This window comes from Heliangelus exortis, chromosome Z, assembly GCF_036169615.1.
Source record: "Heliangelus exortis chromosome Z, bHelExo1.hap1, whole genome shotgun sequence".
NCBI lineage: Eukaryota > Metazoa > Chordata > Aves > Apodiformes > Trochilidae > Heliangelus > Heliangelus exortis.
Genome location: NC_092454.1, coordinates 34140077 through 34159633, shown reverse-complemented (window position 1 = coordinate 34159633; position 19557 = coordinate 34140077). Strand labels below are relative to the sequence as shown.

General features: G+C 39.0%; 1 protein-coding gene across 8 annotated transcripts in view; it reads left to right on the top strand.

Moving 5' to 3' along the window:
* Positions 1-19557, top strand: part of NTRK2 (neurotrophic receptor tyrosine kinase 2) — a 206788-nt gene that overhangs the window by 60614 nt on the left and 126617 nt on the right. For 4 of the 8 annotated variants that reach the window (XM_071730218.1, XM_071730220.1, XM_071730223.1 and 1 more), the window contains exon 12: positions 17872-17943. The exons of the other annotated variants lie outside the window; for them this stretch is intronic. In XM_071730218.1, coding sequence (XP_071586319.1) covers positions 17872-17943 — 72 coding nt within the window. The remainder of the gene's footprint in view (positions 1-17871; positions 17944-19557) is intronic. 8 annotated transcript variants of the gene reach the window in all.

Below are 19557 nucleotides of genomic sequence, written 5' to 3'. Positions count from 1 at the left end.
CAGTGGGTGGTTGTGCCTGAACTTTGCTGCATCAGTGCTGCCCTGCCTGGAAGCACTGCACATGCTGAAGAGCCTCAGAGACTGCCACAGAACTCACAAGGCCCCATTGTCTTCTTACCATTACTGTACTGAGAAAAATTAGTCCAGTTGATGTGACAGGGAGCACCAGGTCCTCTGGAAGCTTTCGGTACTTCAGTAGTACTGATCAGTCTCTTAATAAGGTGTGTTGAAGATCTGTATAAAAGCAACTTACCTTATCTTTTGGCTTTTATCTTCCTTTTTTGTATCTAAGGTGAGAGGACAAATTGGGATATATTCGTTTCACTCAGTTATATTTTCAAATTGTTCTGATAGGGTGTTTTGGCAGGTAAGAAGAATGAGCAAAGCACTCCTTCACCACCAGTAACAGTTTATTTGTGACATTCTAGATTCTGGTTGAAGTTAGGTTGCACATAGGAGGCAAATGTAATTCTTGCTTTACTTCCTTTCATTCTGTCATTTCGAGCTAGGGAAAACAGCAGGTTCTAATGATTAACTTTAGGAACAGTGTTAATACAGTGATCTGTTTCAGAAATAGCCTTAGTGTAAAAAAAATTGCTGTTCTTTCTGCTCTCTGGATAAATGCTAATGTTGTGCTAGTCTTCCAGACTTCCATAGCAAAATTCATTAGAGTAACTGGAGAATTATAATTCCATCTGTTTCTCTCTGTGTGTACATGTTAAACACCTTCTTATACAGGGTCTGTTGGTAACAGCTTTGTGTGAAAAGCTGCTTCTGGTGGCTTGAATCTGTAGGGGAGATTTTTACACCCTTGCAAGATGCTGCAGGATAAATTATGAAAGCTTCAGTTAATTTTTTTAATGTATTCATTAAAATTTGTGGGTTGCCTGCACAAAACACCTTGGCTTGCTTGCTTGTTTGCTGGAGGATGTGAAAGTGCTTATGGGAATTCACTGCAGGCTGCCAAGACAGCTTTTAAAATTTTGTGTGTATTCCTGACTCTGTCTAACCAGTTTATGAAACTGAAAAATCAGTTCTCTACTGTTCTGTCTGATCATGACCCTTTAATGAGGCTTTTGTATATTCTCTTGGATGCAAGCTTAGTGCCATCAGGAGAAATCTTTTGTTTAAGTGTCTGAGAAAATGGTCATTATATTTTTAATACATGTTATTTGACTCCACATTGTTGTGGGAGGAGGTGAGATAGCAAAAAACTTCAAAACAAATCCTGCCTTATTCACATTGGTTGTTGAAAAGTTTAGATTTTGGAGAGCTTAAATAATTGTAAGAGAGTGGTTTGGACTATTATCCTATTATCCTGTTATCACATATTGTGCTTAAGCAAATGTGTTCTTTATAGGCTAGAAAAAGTATGAAATGCAGTTAGAATACAAGAGCTTTTACTCCTAATTCTAAATCAAGAGCAAAATATAAGCTTCCCATCACCAGCAAAGACCTGCAGTTTGACAGAGGTGATTAATAAATTGGCCTACAATAAAATTTGTAGTGAGGGCTTCCTGGACAATTTTACTACTTTTACCAGATAATTGAGATCAGTTTGTGTGTAGAAACATGCTTACTGCTTGACCTTCATTAAGTAAGTGAAATCCTGAATTTTTTTAGTTTCCATTTGTACCTATAGAATTGATTTTGTTCTGTGTTGTACCCACTCAAATGCTCATTCTGTGGGTGTTGATCCCTTAGTGTCTTTAGACCATTTCATTATTTAGTCAATTAGCAGAATATAGGAGAAGAATTAATTCATGTAAGTCAGTGTCTTAAGATGTAGAAAAAAAATGCAGTATTTTTAATAGGCAGACATGTAACGACAATGATAATTTTGCTCATCTGAACCATATGCAAGAAACTATTTTTATTATTTAACATTGAGATTCCAGTCCCTGCAGTCATGGGCAGATCATACGAATTGTCTGTCTCAGGTGCATTACTGGTATAATGAGGGCAGTAATGTTTACTCACCACATGGACATTTGGAAGATGGAGTTCTTAATGCTTCTAAGAACCTTAATCTGAAAAATCAAATTGCTATAACTGCTTCAAAGAATGAAAGTTCTTATGATCTGTAAAAGTATTTTTGTGAAAAGGATTTTACAAAAATATTAAAATATTGAAGCCACCTTTCTCTTGACTTCCAATAAAGAAAAGAAATGTCTCTTAAAGCATTCTTCTGGGGCCATGCTACCCTATCAAAACATACTGTTAAGTATTTCTATCTTTCCATTATCATTATTTATACAAAATTTGGTCTCTATGTCTCAGCTTTCTATTTCTGTCTGCTACTAGTTTTCCTGAGTCTGATCTTAAAGTTCAAGATTAAAGAGAGCGGTGTAGCTCTGGTTCTGCAGCAGAACCAAGCCAGCAAATTACATGTCCCATATATAAGAAGTGATTAAAGGAGATACCAAATATGAAGCTGGGGAATTTTAATGATGAGCTGGTGCAGTTTACTATTCTCTCCATTGGCTGCAAAATTCACACTCAGTTGTAATGATGGGTACAGAAGATGAGTTATTAACTTGGTGAGAGCTTCTTATGATTCAGCCCTATTCTACTGGTTAATATTATTAATGCAGGAAAATTATCTGCAACCTTGTGTCCATTACTTGTCAGAATTTATGGAAAACCTCATGTAAACAAGTACCTGTTGTATTCCACTCCTCATCAAAAAGGGTCATACAAGCAGGTGGTAGGAGGATGAAGGGCCACACATGACTGTGGTGTGCATGAAGTGAGATGAATTGGAGAGCTAGGGAGATGCTCACTAGAGGACATCTTAGAGACAAAATGGAAAGAGAAGAGAAATGAGACTAGTAATGGATGCAGTGGAAATGAGGAGAGCTGAAGACCATAGTTGCCAGGAGCCTACCTTGATATGGGCTGATGCTCACAGGAATACCACAACTCCTAAATCAAAGTGGTGGCAGAGACAGTCTTAAAGGTGCAAGCTACAGAAATCCAACTCTATGTTCTGTGTACATTCATGTTTGCCTCTCAAGTTTCTATTTTAGTTTCTTATGTTCAAAGAGTGAACACTTGCCTGCTTTTATACAAACTTTTGCCCATGCAGGTCATGACAATGTTTCTATCTGGACTTCTTTAAGGCCTTCAACACAGTCCCTCACAATATCCTACTTGCCAAGTTGGAGAGTTACAGGTTTGATGGGTGGACTGTTCAGTGGATAAGGAATTGCATGGATGGTGGCACCCAGAGGGTAGTAGTCAGTGGCTCGAAGTCCTGATGGAAACCACTGACAAGGAGTGTCCCTCATGGGTCTGTACTGGGTCCTGTACTCTTTCATATTTTTAGAAAGGATATAGACAGCAGGATTGAGTGCACCACCAGCATGTTTGCAGATGACACCAAGCTGAATAGTGCTGCTGATAATCCCAAGAGATGGGAATGTCATCCAGAAGGACCTGAACAAACAGGAGAGGTGGGCCCAGGTGAACCACAGGAGGTTCAACAAGACCACGTGCAGGGTCCTGCACCTGGGTCAGAACAATCTGCACTATCAGTACAGGTTGGGACAGGCTGGGTGATAGAGAGCAGCCCTGCAGAAAAGGACATGGGGATGCTGATGGATGAAAAGCTGGATGTGAGCCAACAGTCTGCTCTTGCAAACCACAGTCACATCCTGGGCTGCATCAGAAGCAGTGTGGCCAGCAGATTGATAGAGGTGATTCTGTCACTTTCCTCTGGTAAGATCTCACCCGGAGTACTACATCCAGGTCTGGAGTCCCCAGCACAGGAAGAACATGGACCTGATGGAGCAGGTCCTACAGAAAATGATCTGTAGGCTGGAACACCTCTCCTATGAAGACAGGCTGAGGGAGCTGGGGCTGTTCAGCCTGGAGAAGAGAAGGCTCCAGGGAGACCTAATTATAACCTTCGAGTACCTGAAGGGGGCCTATGTGAATGCTGGAGATGATCTATTTGCAAGGGCCTGTAGTGGAAGGATAAGGGACAATTGTTTTAAATTAGAGAAGACTAGATTTAGGCTGGATGTTAGGAAAAAACTCTTTGCCATGATGGTAGTGGAAAAATGGAACAGGTTGTTCAGAGAGGTGGTTGAGGCCTCATCCCTGGAGATATTCAAGGTGAGGCTTGACAAGGTTCTGAGCAACCTGATGTAGTTGAGGATATCCCTGCTTACTGCAGGGGCATTGGACTAGATGACCTTTAGAGGTCTCTTCAAACACAAATTTTCTATGATTCTATGCTGTTTTGTGAATGCATTAGTTTGTGACGAGCGATTATGGTTAATCTGGTATAGAATTTTAGAGACAAATGAGACCGGATTTAGGAGGAAATACAAGGATAAGAGGAATGGGAGAGAGGGTGGGTCATAATAATGAAATGTTTTTCTGTACTTGGGGTTGAGATCAGGCCCAGAGGTTGAAAGAAGTATTCAGATGGGGGGAGTGAATGGGAAGAAAGAGCAAAGTATACCAAAGCCAGCCTATGTTGTTGAATTTTTTTTTTATGTATTTAATTGGTTATTCTTTGTTGGCTCCAGTGCTCCATTTACTTCAAAATAGATACGTGTTTGTTTTTTCTTATCTTTGAAGAGATGTTGATGCTAGAAAATTATGCTAGATGTCAAAAAACAAGCAAGTTTTGAACAACAGTAATAGATAAATAGATGGCATAGCTGGTAGGGATAAGGTCCGCTGTATGATCTCCAACTAGGAAAAAGGCTACTATGGAAGGGGCTGTCAGCAGAGGTGCTGTTAGAGGTTGCTCCTGGAGGGTGATCCAACTTGTACTGGCTTGCCACAGAACACTGAGGCACTCTAACAGTGTTTAGCCCAACCCCCATGCTCAAACCAGGGTGAGCTATGGTAGGTTGCTGAGGGCTGTGGTCAGATTGGATTGATATCTCTGAGCAATGTGTGCCAGTGTTCTATCACCCTCACAGTATACTTTTTTTCCCTTATATTTAAATTGAATCAGTTTGTGCCCATTGCTGCTTGTTCTGTCACTAGACATGTTGACTCACACCGCAGAGCAACGAAAAGGTGTGCGTAAAGGTGTCATATCGACAAAGACACTTTCTGAGCTGTCCTGCCTTGAATAATGGCTTAATTGTGAAGACAGGGAAATAATGAAAGGTTGCAGCAGACCACATGCTATTTACAGTTCATCAGAAATCTTTTCAGGGAAATTATTTGACTCAAGTCTGTGAGTCCCAGTTGAATAATACCACTAGGGATTGAAAGTATTTGTTGCTTAGGAGTTTGCTCCACTCCTTTTACAGTACCTGTACAATTTTATGTGAGTTTCCTTCCATTTGCTTTCCTCAGCTTTCAAAGACTGACGGAGGATACCTCCACTGATTGAGCTGCATTGATTTCTTTTAATGGCTGTGAAGTTTTGAAGTTTGACCTTTTTTTTTTTTTTCTTTTTTCTTTTTTCTGATCTTGGGACAACTGTGTGCTTGTCCTGAGTAGTAGATAATAAAATTACTCTGCCTCATAAAGTTGTTTTTAAATGCATGCCCATCTTAGCTACTTATCAATTCTGTTAGCAGATGCCAAGATCTCGGTACACTTGCAGTGCCCTTTTTTTGTTGTGTTCCTGTAAAAGCATTCAGTATTGAATTTTGCAAAATGGGGGAAGATTCACTGTGGGCTCAGAGCCTGGCTGGCACATAGCATGCTGCTCTAGCTCTCCTCACAGCTGTTGTAGTTCTGCTTTCTGCAGCAGAGCCATGTTTTTTAAAGTAGTATGCATAGAATAACAAAAAATGAAGATTCACGTAAGTATGTACGTTTCAGGCAAATGTGTGTATCTAAAAAAGCACCACAGAGAGAATCTGCTCAGAGATGTAATATGATTTTTAAAGTTTTCTGATACTTATGTGGACATTCCCCAGTCAGGCAAACTGCTTGTTCTTTCTTGCACCATTTTGCAAAGACACAGGACTAGCCTTTTATCAACAGATTTCCTTTAATGCACCTGAAGATGCCTTTGTTTTGTTTGTACAGTCTCATGGCATTACACTCTTTGCATCTTAATATTTAACAAAAAGCATCAAGAATAGGTTTGGGTTTTTTTGCCAGGTTCATGGCATTTTTTCTTTCATAATGAAGAAGTTCTGTAAAGCCACTTTTTTTAGCAATGCTGTTGCTGCCTAGGAAGATACAGGAAAGTACAAATATTCACAGGAATTAAAAAAACCTAAGGAAGCCAAGTGGCTTCAATTTCCAGTGAAAGGAACACTCTAGGTTTTGTTTCAATTCTTGGCAAATAAGGTTGTTTTATTTGAATGAATGGGTCCTTCTTATATAGCTTTTTCTCACACACACCCTGATGCATGTTTATCATCTCCTAGGATATCCACAACCTGCAAGTAGCTTTGCATGTTAGCTGTTGATTCAGCCCCACCACTGCAGCCTGTGAATTCCCCAAGATGTTTTCTTTATGGGTAGCTAGATGTAACTTTTCTAAGTGACTCACAGCTGGCCTCAGTTGTTCTGTTCCTGGAGCTACTGTACCTGCCCAGTTCTTTCTCACAGGTGTGATACATGTACCTTTCTGCCTCACAATGGCCACTGTTTTGGTCTTTCATATTCATTTACATAAAATGTTAGGTCTATATTTGGTCCTCAGACTCAATCTGATAATCCAGTCCGAGGATCAGAATAATACATTACCCTAAAATTAGTGATGAGGTGAAATGCAGCTTGTGTTTTCTGTTTCCAAGTAGCTTGTGTTGCCCTCAAATCCTGTTTTCTCCTAACGCCTGTTCTGCATCCTACATAAATATCAAGATTGCCTTTTTAAACAAGAGTCTGTCGTTCTCTTTATTTTTGTCCTTTGCCCTGTTTTGTTCCATTTAACACTGTTCACTCTGCAAGAACCAAAACCAAGAAGAATTTATGTCGCTTCCAGTATGAAAATGAAAAATCAGATGTAGCAAAATAAGATCAGTTATATTACTTTGAGCTTAAAAAAAATAAATAGACTGAGTTGGAAATCTTTCTGTTTTGTTACGATTTTTTGGAGCTTCTTCAAAAAAGTGGAGGGAAGGGAATCATGCAAGTGTCCTTTATAGTCAAGTAAAGGGGCCAAAATATTTTAGTACTTATTTTTTATTCTAGGTCAGTTTTATTCTTGAGGTTAAAGATGTTTCTTCAACTGCTCAGGGTAGCTGAATGCCCTGGAACACAAAGTGGAGTAATGCAAACATTCACAGAGTATTTCTAAAAAGGCTGTCATGTGTCCCTGATAGATGGCAAAGTGCTGGTTGTGAAGCTCTACTCATTCCTGGCAGTTTGGGCAGCCATTCTTGCTGTGGTCCTACCCACACTATCAGCCCCCTTCTTTTTTCCTTGCTCTGAGCACTGATGGTGTGATGATACAGAGCTGGCACATCTGAGAACTCAGACCTTTCCTCTCAGATCCATATTGGATTTTAAACGCATCATTCTCATTGTGTAACAGGAGAGGGGAAGATAGCCTACAGTTGAAGCACTTTACCACATCAGGGCATGAGCTCTGTGCTGCTACACCTACCCTACAGAGAACATATAGAAGCATCTGCAGGTGGAGGTGTTGGTTCATAACTCTTGTGAGGACTGCCCTGTGGATTAGGCTCCACATTTGATAAAGCCACCTCCAACAAGGAGACATGCCCCATATGGCTTTGTAAAATAGAAGAAACTTTAACTTTGATTCTCTGTGCGTGATGTTTTGAGTAACAGAGACTTAGAGATAAACACTCCTTAAATATCAGCAAATTGAGTTACAATAACACTTTGTTTCACCTGGGATTGCTCAAGTGCAGAAGCTGGTAGCCAACAGCTGAGGTGTGTGTTACCCAAGTTCTTTCAAGAAAGGTTTGTGGCCTTGTCTCTTTATGCCCCTTAAAAAAATTGCCTTTTTGTGACTTGTAGCAATAGGCAGCAGCAGCAATGTGCCTCACTGAAATAATCTTTATTCCACAAGAGCATCTGAACCAGAATGTCTTGACATCCCTTCATTTTTTTGGAGAGGGCCATTGTAGTATTTCGTTCCATGACCTCTAGAGATGCATAGTATTCTGTCCTTTTTCTGTAGTAAGTGGGAATATGTACTAAGAACAGCCCATGTTTTGTTCTTCAGCTGGCTCTGATCCAGTGGCTCATTTGTTGAAGATCTCTCCAACTTCAGCTGCTTGAGGGTCAAATTAAAACCAGCAGTCAAATTCTGTGTTTCTGTAGAGCAGTAGTGAAGTATTTATGCTCATTACCATTTTCTTGGAGTTTTTTTTCCGAGCTTTCACAGCCCTGAGTCACTTTGATGGTAGTGGCTAGCCTCTTCTGATAAATATCTCTTTTTCTGTGCTACAGAGTGCCAGCTTGCCAGCTAGACAGGTTTCTCATGGAGCCTGAAGCTTGTGCTTTGCAGCTGCTCTTGCAAAGACCTCTCTCTGCACGCTCCAGGCAAACATTAGTGCAGGCTATTCTGCTGCCATCAGAAGAAGTCATGCGACCTGTGAGTGGCACAGTAAACCCCAGGTGCCCTGTGGGTTCAGGTTATGAGCCAAGTGAATAGCACGGGGCCTATTCCTTGCCCAGAGGCTGTAGGTTATAGTGATACAACTATTAAGCATGAAGGCATCATCTCTAGCACGTGAAATCTTTGGGCTGCAAAGGTATTCTGGGTAAGTGTGACTGTTCTCTTGCTCTGTGCTTACATGATTCCTCAGGCAAATACTTTTGGTCCCTGTCAGAGGCAGAGCAATAGATACTGATTTTATTGGACCGACGTTGCTGTTCTTTTATTTTACACCTGCTGCACACATGGAAGGTTGACAAGAGAGAAAAAGTCTTCTTTGTGGCTCTTGGGCCCCCTGTTGCTTTGGTAAAGAAGACTATAAAATAAGTACACATGGCTTTATTTTGTCAAAGTAATAGTTTTGCATTTCTTATAGTTGATCTAGGTTGAAATCATTAATTCACCAGATAACCTAGCATGAGTGCACATGAACCAGAGCAATCATTCTTTTGCTACTGTTCAAAGCAGACTGTACCCGAGTCTAGCATGTGACATATGCTACACAAGCACAAGAGAAGCATGATAACAAACCATCAGAGAAACTGAGGGCATTTATGGCATTTACGCTTTCAGGCTATTAGACTGTATTGTCCTGGGGCCACAGGGAAACCTGAATAGCTTGGACCCCTACTTTTCCCTTTGCTGCACTTGGAGAGCAATGCAGTGCAGTCTGGGTATTTCCCGCGGCAGCTATGGGCTGAGAATTGTGATGTCAAAGGCAGAGAAATTCCTACTTTGTGTTTGCAGTCTGTGCAAGTGGCTGTGACACATCTGTGTGCTTTGAAAAATGTTCATACAATAGAGATTCACTATTAATCATCACCTAGTATTTCAGCTCTTTTTTCAGCTCATTTGCTGCAGTGATGGCAAATTTTGCAAACTTTAGGTTGGTCCCAGCATTCAGGACAACATTTTTGCCAAGTACAATCTATGCTTCTACAAATAAGTGCTTTCATCGCATACAGTATAACCCTGAGTACTCACTGAGTTCTCACTGACCATTACCTGTACTCACTACTACCTGTACAAAAAGGATGTTCATGTGCACTGTTGCGTATACCAGCTGACCTTGGGATACTGATCTTTTTGGCACTTCCATACTCCATGTACAGAGCTCCCCTACTTTGTGTTCATTAAATCAATTCCTGTCATTTATTGCTAGCCTTTTAAGTACAAGGTGTAGAGCTTCTGAGAGTTTGCCAGTGCCTCTTCCAGCTGTCCTAACTTTCAAGTTTGCTTACATTTTAATTATATAATTCAGAGTTAACTTGTTAGATACCCTGTCTTTTTTCAACTCATTCCATTGCAGCTGCCTACTGGTAACCTTTTGTCTCGGTTACAATCCTGAAAATGCATTCGGGACAGTAAACAATATAATGTGAAAATGTTTCATTTAAATGTTTTCTTCCATCTTAACAACTTTGTCACCAGTTTGGTTTGCTTCAGGGTGAGGCAGGAAAAAAAGAGGAGATCTTCAGCTACAGCAGAGACTTCAGAATTCAGTGTTTATTACTTTTACCTAGTCTAACAGTTGTCTTGTCAATTTTTAAGACTGAAGTAGTGTCCTTGCTGAGTGAGGAGATTTTGGAAAGGGGAGGACGAAGTGGGCAGCATACAATGAGTGGATGGAATCTAAACATATTGGTATGCTGGTGGTATCCTTCATTATAAAAAAATGGTCAGGGAGGCTGACTCTTATAAACACAATGTCCCTCTTATACTGTCCTGCCAGTAAATGAGTGTAGATCGGAATTGAACTCCTTTGGGGTCCATTTGGATGGATGAGGGTTAGTGTTTCTTTAAGGAGAGAAGAGCAGCAGGCAGAGGTCCTGTGGTTGGCTGTGTCAGCTTCCATGTGCATCTAGGAAATTATCTTTATAGTAACATGGGAAACTAAATCCTCCCAGAGAATAGGTGGAACTTAATCCTGGCCTTTAGCTCCTCAATTAACCTTGGCACTGTAAAACACTAGGCTTTGGATGAGGGAAATGTCTTATAGTGGTTTTTAAATAGGGGATGCAATATCAGTGTTTTAGTAGAGTGCTGCTTCCAGGCAACATTGGCAAGACTTAAAAAAAAAAGCTAACAGAAAAGAGCCCCAGCTAATAAGGTCTGAACTTGCTCTGGGGAAGATATTGACCAGGACCAATTCTTCTAGATAGGTCTTAGCTACAAAAAAGTTATTGAAGAAGGAGTGTAAGGAACTGAAATTTCAGAGTGTGCCTTTAGCTTCACTTCATATGTGCCTGACTGTGTTGGCTGGTGAGTGTGGAAAGCGCAAAAGGTACACCAAAACTATTTTGCTGATGCTAGTAAGGAAACTGTCTATGCATAGTGGTAGTTATGGACATGTGCTTTATGCTGAACTGATGAAACCTTTTCACACAGACTGAGGGAGGGTTTCATGTACATTCATGTTGATGTATGTTCACATGTTCCTGGTTTGGTATAAGCCTGTCAGCTACATGCAGAGAAGTACCTTTCCTAACTGTGAAAACTAAATAGTTTTCTACTTTGTTTAAGAAAGAAATTATGATGTTTGAATAGATTTTTTCCCAGTATAGTCAGAGTTTGGCCACTTACAAAACAAATACGTAGATTTAAAAAAAATATTTCATGGCCTCACTGCTTATGAGTCACCTTTTGAATTGTGACTGTAGCTCTGACACATTTCTGTTGTTTAATTTCACTAAAAGGGGTGGCTAATAATGCAAAATAGGTCTGCAATCTTAAAGAAGGAAAAACAAGAAAAGTGAACTTTGATTGATTTTGTATGATTCCTGCATCCAGGCTCAGGAGATTTGGTTTTCCTTTCCTGCAAAATGTTTTGTGGTAATTTGTATAGATTTTTGTCTATTTTAGCAGTACTACAGGTTGTTGGATATTCCTTATACTAGCATCACCTTGACTGTTACTTTATGAAGAAAATTAGATTTTCTTCATTCAAAGACTGAATTCAAGGATCATTTTGTAAAGAAGTATATGGCAGTTTGGATTGAACAAATGCCTCTCTAAACCATGAGTTGTGCAAAACTCTTAGCACAGAAGGTGCTATGGGAAAGTTGTAGGAAATACAGTAATGTGCCAAGTCTGCAGTGATTAAGGGCTTGGGTGCAGATCAGGGAGACTGTAGCCAGAGGCCTGATAGACCAAGTGAACCTCTTGCAACTCATTCAGTGAGCTCAATGAGAAATAAAGGTAATAGTTTGAAATATGGAGGGGATTGCTTTTTATTAAAAAAAGACAAGGTCAAAGCCTGCCTTCATTGTGGGTGAAGGTTGGGCTAAGAGAGAAGTGATAGAGAAGAACAAGGGAGGGGTGGAAAAAAGGTAAAAGAGAAACTAGGAGGGGAGATTTTCAGGTCCAAGTGAGAAGGCTAGAAGAGGTGAGCACATAGGCAATTTCTTAAAAAGAGATGAGAAAAAAGGAAAAAGTTGTGGTATAGGTAAAGAAAACATTGTCACATAACTGGAGGAAGCAAGCCAAAGAAGGCAAAAATCACACCTTTTTCCAGTTTTGTACTAGAAGGTTTGGTTCTGAGTAGTAAGAGAAAAGCAGGGTGGGACTAAGATAGTAATCCAGAGTTGTGGAGAAGCTGATGGGACTGAAAATGTGATATGTAATTATGATAAAAAAGCTTACTTCCCTCAGTTGGATGAATGGCAGAAACAGGGGTAGTGTGACTTCTTGTTCATCTGGGAGGGTGGGGGAAGCCCTAAGCTGGCTTTGAAACTGTGTCTGCTGGCTGTGATGGAGAGGAGCAAAAAAGTCGGTGGGAAAATGAAGGAAGACAGAATGAATTGGTAACTCTATCTGATGAAAGCAAGAGAAAAGATTGGGGGAGGATTGAGATCTGTGGAGAGCTCTGATGAGCTCTGATGAAATGAGAGAAAGGTCAGATGGTATGTCCAAGAGCTACATTATGAGAGTTTGTTCTATGTCAGTCCAGTATTTGGAATTAATCCTTTACAGGCATCCAAGTATCTTGCAAAGGTTTCCAGGCCCAGTTTAGTCACCGTAACTGGGACCAGGAGCTCTTTGAGCTTGGAAAGCTAACTTTTCTCTCCTTTCTAACTGCGACTGACCTACAGTCAAGCTCTTGCAGTCAGTGAAACTGTATGATTGTCAGGCTGGTTTGGTAGTGTGGAATTAGATATGTATGTTTCAAAATATGTTGTATGTTTCAAAATAATATGGGACTGGATAAAGAAATCTATGCTTCTCTTGCAAGAGATGTCCTGTTCCTTAGCTAAGTAACAATTTTGTGCAGTCACCTGTCTTTTAAAGTTCCCCTCACTAAGTCCCCATATTCTTAACTCCTGTGCACCTTTTTAAGAAAACAAAACAAAACAAAACAAAACAAAACAAGCAAGCAAACAAAAAAAATACTTGAACTTGTCATGAGCCAAAGCCAGACCAGTGACACTGAGAACTGAACAGCCAGGGCCAAGAAATGTGTTTCTTGTACATCAGCCACTACAGCATCAAAGGTAGAATGATGGGAAAGCTCCTTTTGCAAAGGTCTGTACAGAGGCACTCAGCCTGACTTCTGGCCAGGGCATCTCTGTCCTGGAAAGAATCATAGAATCATAGAATTTTCAGGCTTGGAAGGGACCTTTAAGATCACCTAGTTCCAACCCCCCTGCATGGGCAGGGATACCTCCCACTAGATCAGATTTCTCAGAGCCCTGTCCATCCTGGCCTTAAAAAACTTATAGCGATGGGGCTTCCACCACCTCTCTGGGCAACCTGTTCCAGTGAATTTTACTTAATGTGACCTGTGCTATTTACATGTGGTCACAAAACTGGATGTGAACATCAAAGCATACAGTAACAAATAGAAGCAGCAGCCTGTGGATTTTCCCTGTGGATTTTAATTTCAGTGTGTGTAATATTAACAATTAAAATAATTAATTCAAGAGGAGGCCTCTCCCACCAATCCTGTGCAAGAATCAGAAGCAGCTGATCAGAACTGTGGATCATCTCTGTTAAATCAGATAGATGGCTGGTTGTGTCATGATGATGATTACTGCAGAGTTCAGCCAGCAGTGAGACTAAATGTCTTTGCCCTAGCCTGGCTGCTGTCTCTTGTTGTTTTTCAGCACTGACAGTACCCTTGATGGAAATATGAGCTACCAGCCAGTGCAGAATAAGCACTGTGGTAGACTCCAGAGATACTTCATTTGTAGTGTGCATAGAAGAGGAGAATTTTGCCCTTGGCCTGAAAGTTACAGACTTATGGGCAGGTTTGTATACAGCTCATTTAAAAAAAAAATCATCACAGGTCCTCTCTAATATTAGGTGGCTTTAATAGTTATAGGCAAGACTGAAGACTTTTACTACAGAGGAACGTTCCACTGCATTTTACTTTTCCTTGATTTTGTATAATATCTATGTAAAAGCCATAGGATTTAACACAAGTTCATAAAAAAAACTGGGAAAATTTTTATCTCTTTGAAATATAAATATAACAAGATATTTCGTCAGGGCTTTTTTGTTGTTGTTGGGTTTTTTTGTCAGAAAGAATTAATCTATAGGTCTTTGAGTTCATTACCTGCTCATTACCTGTATCCTATGGAACTGACAGTGGTACAGTGAAAACGTACCCTGAAAAATAGCATTATGAATGATTCTCCTCTTCCATTATAGTACCATGTAATTCCTGATGTGAAGCTGCCCATCACCAGATTCTTGCTGAACTTACTTTGCAGTAATTTGGCATTTTGGAACTAGCACTGAAGATGTATTGCTTCCTGGCTTAGTTATAGTGTAGGTTTCCATGTTGTCCTTCACATCCATTTCTCATCCACAGCTCATCCATTTCTCCCTTAAATAAATGAGTGTCCTTATAATTGCCTTGTTTGCATGTTCCTTACCTGGTCTCTTTCAGTCTTTTTTGGATGTTTTTTTTCACTGCCATACAAAAAGGTTTTCCAGGGTGAGCAAAGTTTAGGGCAAAAGGGATCATCTCATTAATTCAGTAATCATTAAACACAGAAGCAGCACTGTTACTCTAATGGGTATTTGTATCCCACTGCTACAGAAGGTATCTGAATTTAATTGCAAGAGTAGTAATTCTCACCTTTGTCAATGTTACTTTTCTTCTTGAAAAGGAGGGTATATCTTAGGAAGATTTCTAATCTCTAGACAGTGGAAAGCATTAGTAATTAAATAGACAATTAGAGGGAAACTAAATGAATGGATATTTTGAAAATGGACAAATTTCTACATGTATGAATACACTGCCTTTGACATCACTGACTACTCCTTTATGCATATACAGCTTATAGATTTCTGCCAGGGACAGAATTTGCTGCATTTATTCCTTCCTGTAGTGGAAGGTAAACAGAAAAATCTTTTCATATTTCCACTTTGTTGGTATACGATTCTTTCTTTAACAGCATCTTTCTGAGACAAAATGCCTACAGTCAGTGATCGTGATGTGTAATCTCTGAGTTGGTGCCTAAATGTACTTCATATTGTCTTGGATGAATTTGCTGTTTTGTTGCATGAGTAGTTTGTAAATGTGCTGTTCTTGAGGAAGCCTGAAGAAAAATCCACTTTATGTCCAAGGAACTGGAGTCAGGAGCATGCTGTTGGAGCTCATTAATTATTCAGGATAGTTGGTGTCAGTTTCCCCTCTTTCCTTTCACAAGGCAAATCTGATCAATACTTTTCTTTCAAGGTCAGAACTGCTGCTTGGTCTCTGTCCTTCTCACAACCCTGGCCCAACCATATGAGTGTTTTTAAGGAGTTATTTACTAGCTTAATCAAGATTGTCATCAATAACTTTTAGCATAGTCAGACTTTATCAAAAAGCTGTTTTATTTCAGGAGGGGGCTCTGCCCTAATATAATAGAGGGGTGCTGAGCTTGTGAATGGCTTCATGTCAGTCATGAAAGGAACTTTTTCCCTCCCTTCCTATTTCTGTTAGTTCTGTGGTTGCATTGTGGATTGGAAAGCTGTGGTGTAGCTGGTGTAGTGTATCTATTTGATTTTGCAAGATTTGTAATATAAAGTTGAGTTTGAGAAAATTAAGTTTCTGCATTTGCAAGGGAAAGGATATCTCAACTGCTTGGGCAATGATACTTTTTAATGTGCTTTGGCAATTAGTGAAGTGAAAGGTATATTTTAAAAAAAATATTATTTTATTGTGTACTGTCCTTTATGAGATCTGTTCAGTGTAAGCTAAGTAAACTTGTTACAAACTCAGTAACTACCCTTACTTCCTGAAGTTAAATTTTAAATCCTAAAGGAAATACCAGATACAGTATTTTAGTTTCATGAGAGGAAAGTATTTCTTAAATAGGTGTAGGAACCTTTGTCCCCTTAAAATACTTTTCCTATTTTGAAAAATATCATAAGCAGTCACTCACAAATATAGAAGAATATCTTAATATCTTTTGTTTGGATCCTGTTAGAATATTCTTTCAGCCAACCATTTTCTTTCTGAGTAGGGTGCTTAAAATACAGGTTTGATGCTTTGTTGAAAGACAAGCAAGGCTGTTTATCCTTACTTAAGTACTTCAGTTTTCACATAGACATAGTATTTTTGAACAGAGTCTGCTTTTTAATTTAAATTCTATAGTTTAAAAGTGATACTTATGATCTGTTAACTTAAGTAGAATGAGCTGGATTTATTTGTAGAAGCTAAAATAGTTAGTCCAGTATAATTTGTATGTTGGCTGAAAAATAACAAATGAGATTTAGGTCATAATCTCTTACTTCTGCTTTTTAGGAAAATATGGCAGGGTAAAGGTCTGAAGTCAGGACAGATTTTGAAGTTATCTTAATGATTTCAGGAGCAAGCTCTTGGATGTCAACTTTTCTTGTAGAACACTTAATTGTTCTTGAACACAATGGATCCTAACATGCTGGGATCTTTATCCCCAGTCAGTCAAACAGTGTCTACAATTAACTTTGTGCATTTTACTGACATCATATTTAGTATTAATCAAATCAATTTTATATATGTTCTGTTGATTTTATGCTTTCATAAATGCTAGTAATAGAAAATCTATTTCTACTGCTTTTTTTTGTGTGTGGCACTAGTACTTTAATGTTAATATAATTTCCAGGGGAAAAGCTTTTCAGTCACTTTTGTGAAATATGTTGAAGGAAATTTGTAGATATGTGTATATAAATGTGCAGCTACACAAAGTAGCCATGTGTGTAGTAGTTGTATGCCATTCAAGTGGCATAATTTAAGTAGACAATTTAAGTTGAACCCTCCAAGTGGTTGCAGTTTTCTTTTACATTTTTTTTATTTTTAGATGCTTGTCCCTACATTGAATTCATAATGTATGTCCAGGTCTGTGGGCCACATATCCATTGCCTTCACATGTGGAACAGATTTTTTAATGCTGCAAAGAATGTTTAGTTCTGACACTTGAAGACTCGGGGCAGAGTGGCTTGAACTTGCAAATCTTCTGTTTATGTTCGTTGTGTTGCCTTATGCTGAACTACCTTGGACTGGAACAGAAAGAGATGTGGAGAGTTACTCTGCTACATAGGTATCTCCTGCCTCAGAGGAAGCAGTGAGGAAATGCCAGGGCCTCTGGCACAACACATGGCAATCTGCAGAAGCTTTAGGCAGTGCAAGTTGGTTAGAAGTTAATTTCAGTACTAGTAGTAACTACTAGGGCCAGATGCTGATTAAGCTGTTTTCATGTTAGGTCTTCTGAGGATTCTTTAATGCAGTGAATTACTGACAAAGGTGTTAATGTATTGAGTGTTTGGGTTTTTTTGTATGTGATCCCCAACAAAAGCAAAAGCCCCTGACAAAACCACAAACCACCAGCAAAAAAGTGCTCCATGCAGTATGACCAAGTATTGACCCTTGACTTCAGTGGGGGCTATCTGTACACTAAGTTTGTCTTCGCAAGACAAAGACATACACAAAGAACAATTTGGCCAGTGACTGTGGAATATGTCCTCACTGCTTATCATAAAGAATAATATTACATTTTTTTCCTAAATATTTTGAAGCCATGTATGTTTTTATAGCTATAAAAGACATGTACAAGCTGCCTCTGGTAGAGTCCAGTCCAAACAATATCAGTTAGTTGTGACAGCTCTCCTTATGGTATAGATTGTTAACTGAAAAATGTGAACTGGGAACAATCTAGAAGTGTCCCAATGATGTTCTGTTCCTACAGAGTAGGATGGAAAAATTAAAGCAGTTGGTGAAATATAAATATATCTTAAAAAAAACAAAACAAAACAAGCCAAACAAATGAAAATGTAGAATTGGCAGTTGCAAACCAAACCTTTGACAATTGCATTAATGGCAATGCATTCCATTCCAGTTCATGGTGAAGTAAAAGGAGCTGGTCTGGTAGATCAAATATGGCTTTCAATGCAAGACTACGACAATGAAGGTGAGATGATAAAGCTATTCAGACTCATAACATATAAAAAGCAAATACTGTTTTGTTTCTTAATATATCTAGTGAATTTACAGAAATATTTGTTCCTAGAACAGATGTAATTATAAATTACTACATTTGTTTTCAGTTATATGTCTAAGATGTATCTATTATGTATAAGCATATGTACATGTATACCTGCTTTCTGGTCAAAAAATCCTGTGTATGCAGTCAAAATTGTCAATAAGTAATGATGCATCAAAGGCACTCATATGAATCTGGGAAATTGTTTTTGTAGAAATGTTGGGGCTTTGAACGGGGCTTGAAAAAGGATTTTGTTGTATTGCAATATTTGATAAGTTGGGATAGACTAAATAATAATGTGAGAATGTAACTAGCAACCTTGATTTGCTCCTTAAACATACATTATGAAGCACTTGGTAAGAATCCATTTGGTCTAAGTGAACCTAGCTGTATATCTAGGGAAAAGTCCCAAATATCATGTTTAGACTAGTGTTTTTAGATGAGTGGGTTTTCTTTTTCATTTTATTTATTTATTTATTTATTTATTTTTAATTTTGCTAACGTTTTCAATCATCACCTTATTTTCCAGTCCAGACAAGAGTAAAAAAAAATCACACGAGCTCTTAAGTACCTGTTAATACATTTTTCAGACAGAATGTCAAAAATTGCTTTCTCTTTCATCAATATTGACTCATGGCACCAAGCCTAAATAATTAGAACTGGCCAAATACCAGGTTTTTGAGTCCCTCATTAAAATAATAAAAAATAAAAGTAAAAAAAATATTTTGAAAATTATTTAACCAGTTGCAGTACTAGCGTGCATTTTACATAACTGACTCATCTCTTCCATTGTACTTCAGATAATCAGAAATAACCCAGTTCTGTATTATCTGCTAAGCAGTCTCCCTAGAGAGTAAGCACAGTGTGTGGTTTGCATGTACTATATAATTTCCCTTGGTTCTGAGGCAAAACACAGCAGTATTTGAGACTACCAATATGCCATCAAACCAAATGGGTCTAGAGTACATCCTTTGGCCCACAGGGAAAGGCATAGATCATGTCCTTAAGTTTTAAACTCTTTTCTCCCTTATCTCTTAAAGGCCTTATACATAAGGTAGCTTTATACATACTGTGTATTGCAAATAATTCCTGACCTATGCTCTCCTTTGAGCTGTACTGTCACATTGTCTGGGAGAGTGCTATTTATCTCCTGTGGATAAAATAATTATGGATAAAAAAGAAGAAAACTCTTACTCAAGCCTGAGCTGTGTCCTTGTAATAATTTACTGACACAGATGTGTGCTGAGCTTCTTTGTCTTTGAAATCTTTGGCTTAATAGATGGGCCTGGAAGCAACCAGTCTTGCAAGTCAGTTTTCTTTGTGGAAACTGGGGAGGATGAGATGGGAACCCTGTCTCATGAAAGGAAGTTGGGTGTTAAACTGATTCTTTCTGCAGTGCCAACAGCACAAGTGGAGACCACTGCTTTGGCCAACTGTGGCACCATTGTGGCCAAAACCTTGCTGTGTTCCAGGGACTCCTGACCTGCAATTGTTGCAGGCTGGGACCTATTTGGTTACTGGAGCCCAAAGGCAGTCAGTCAT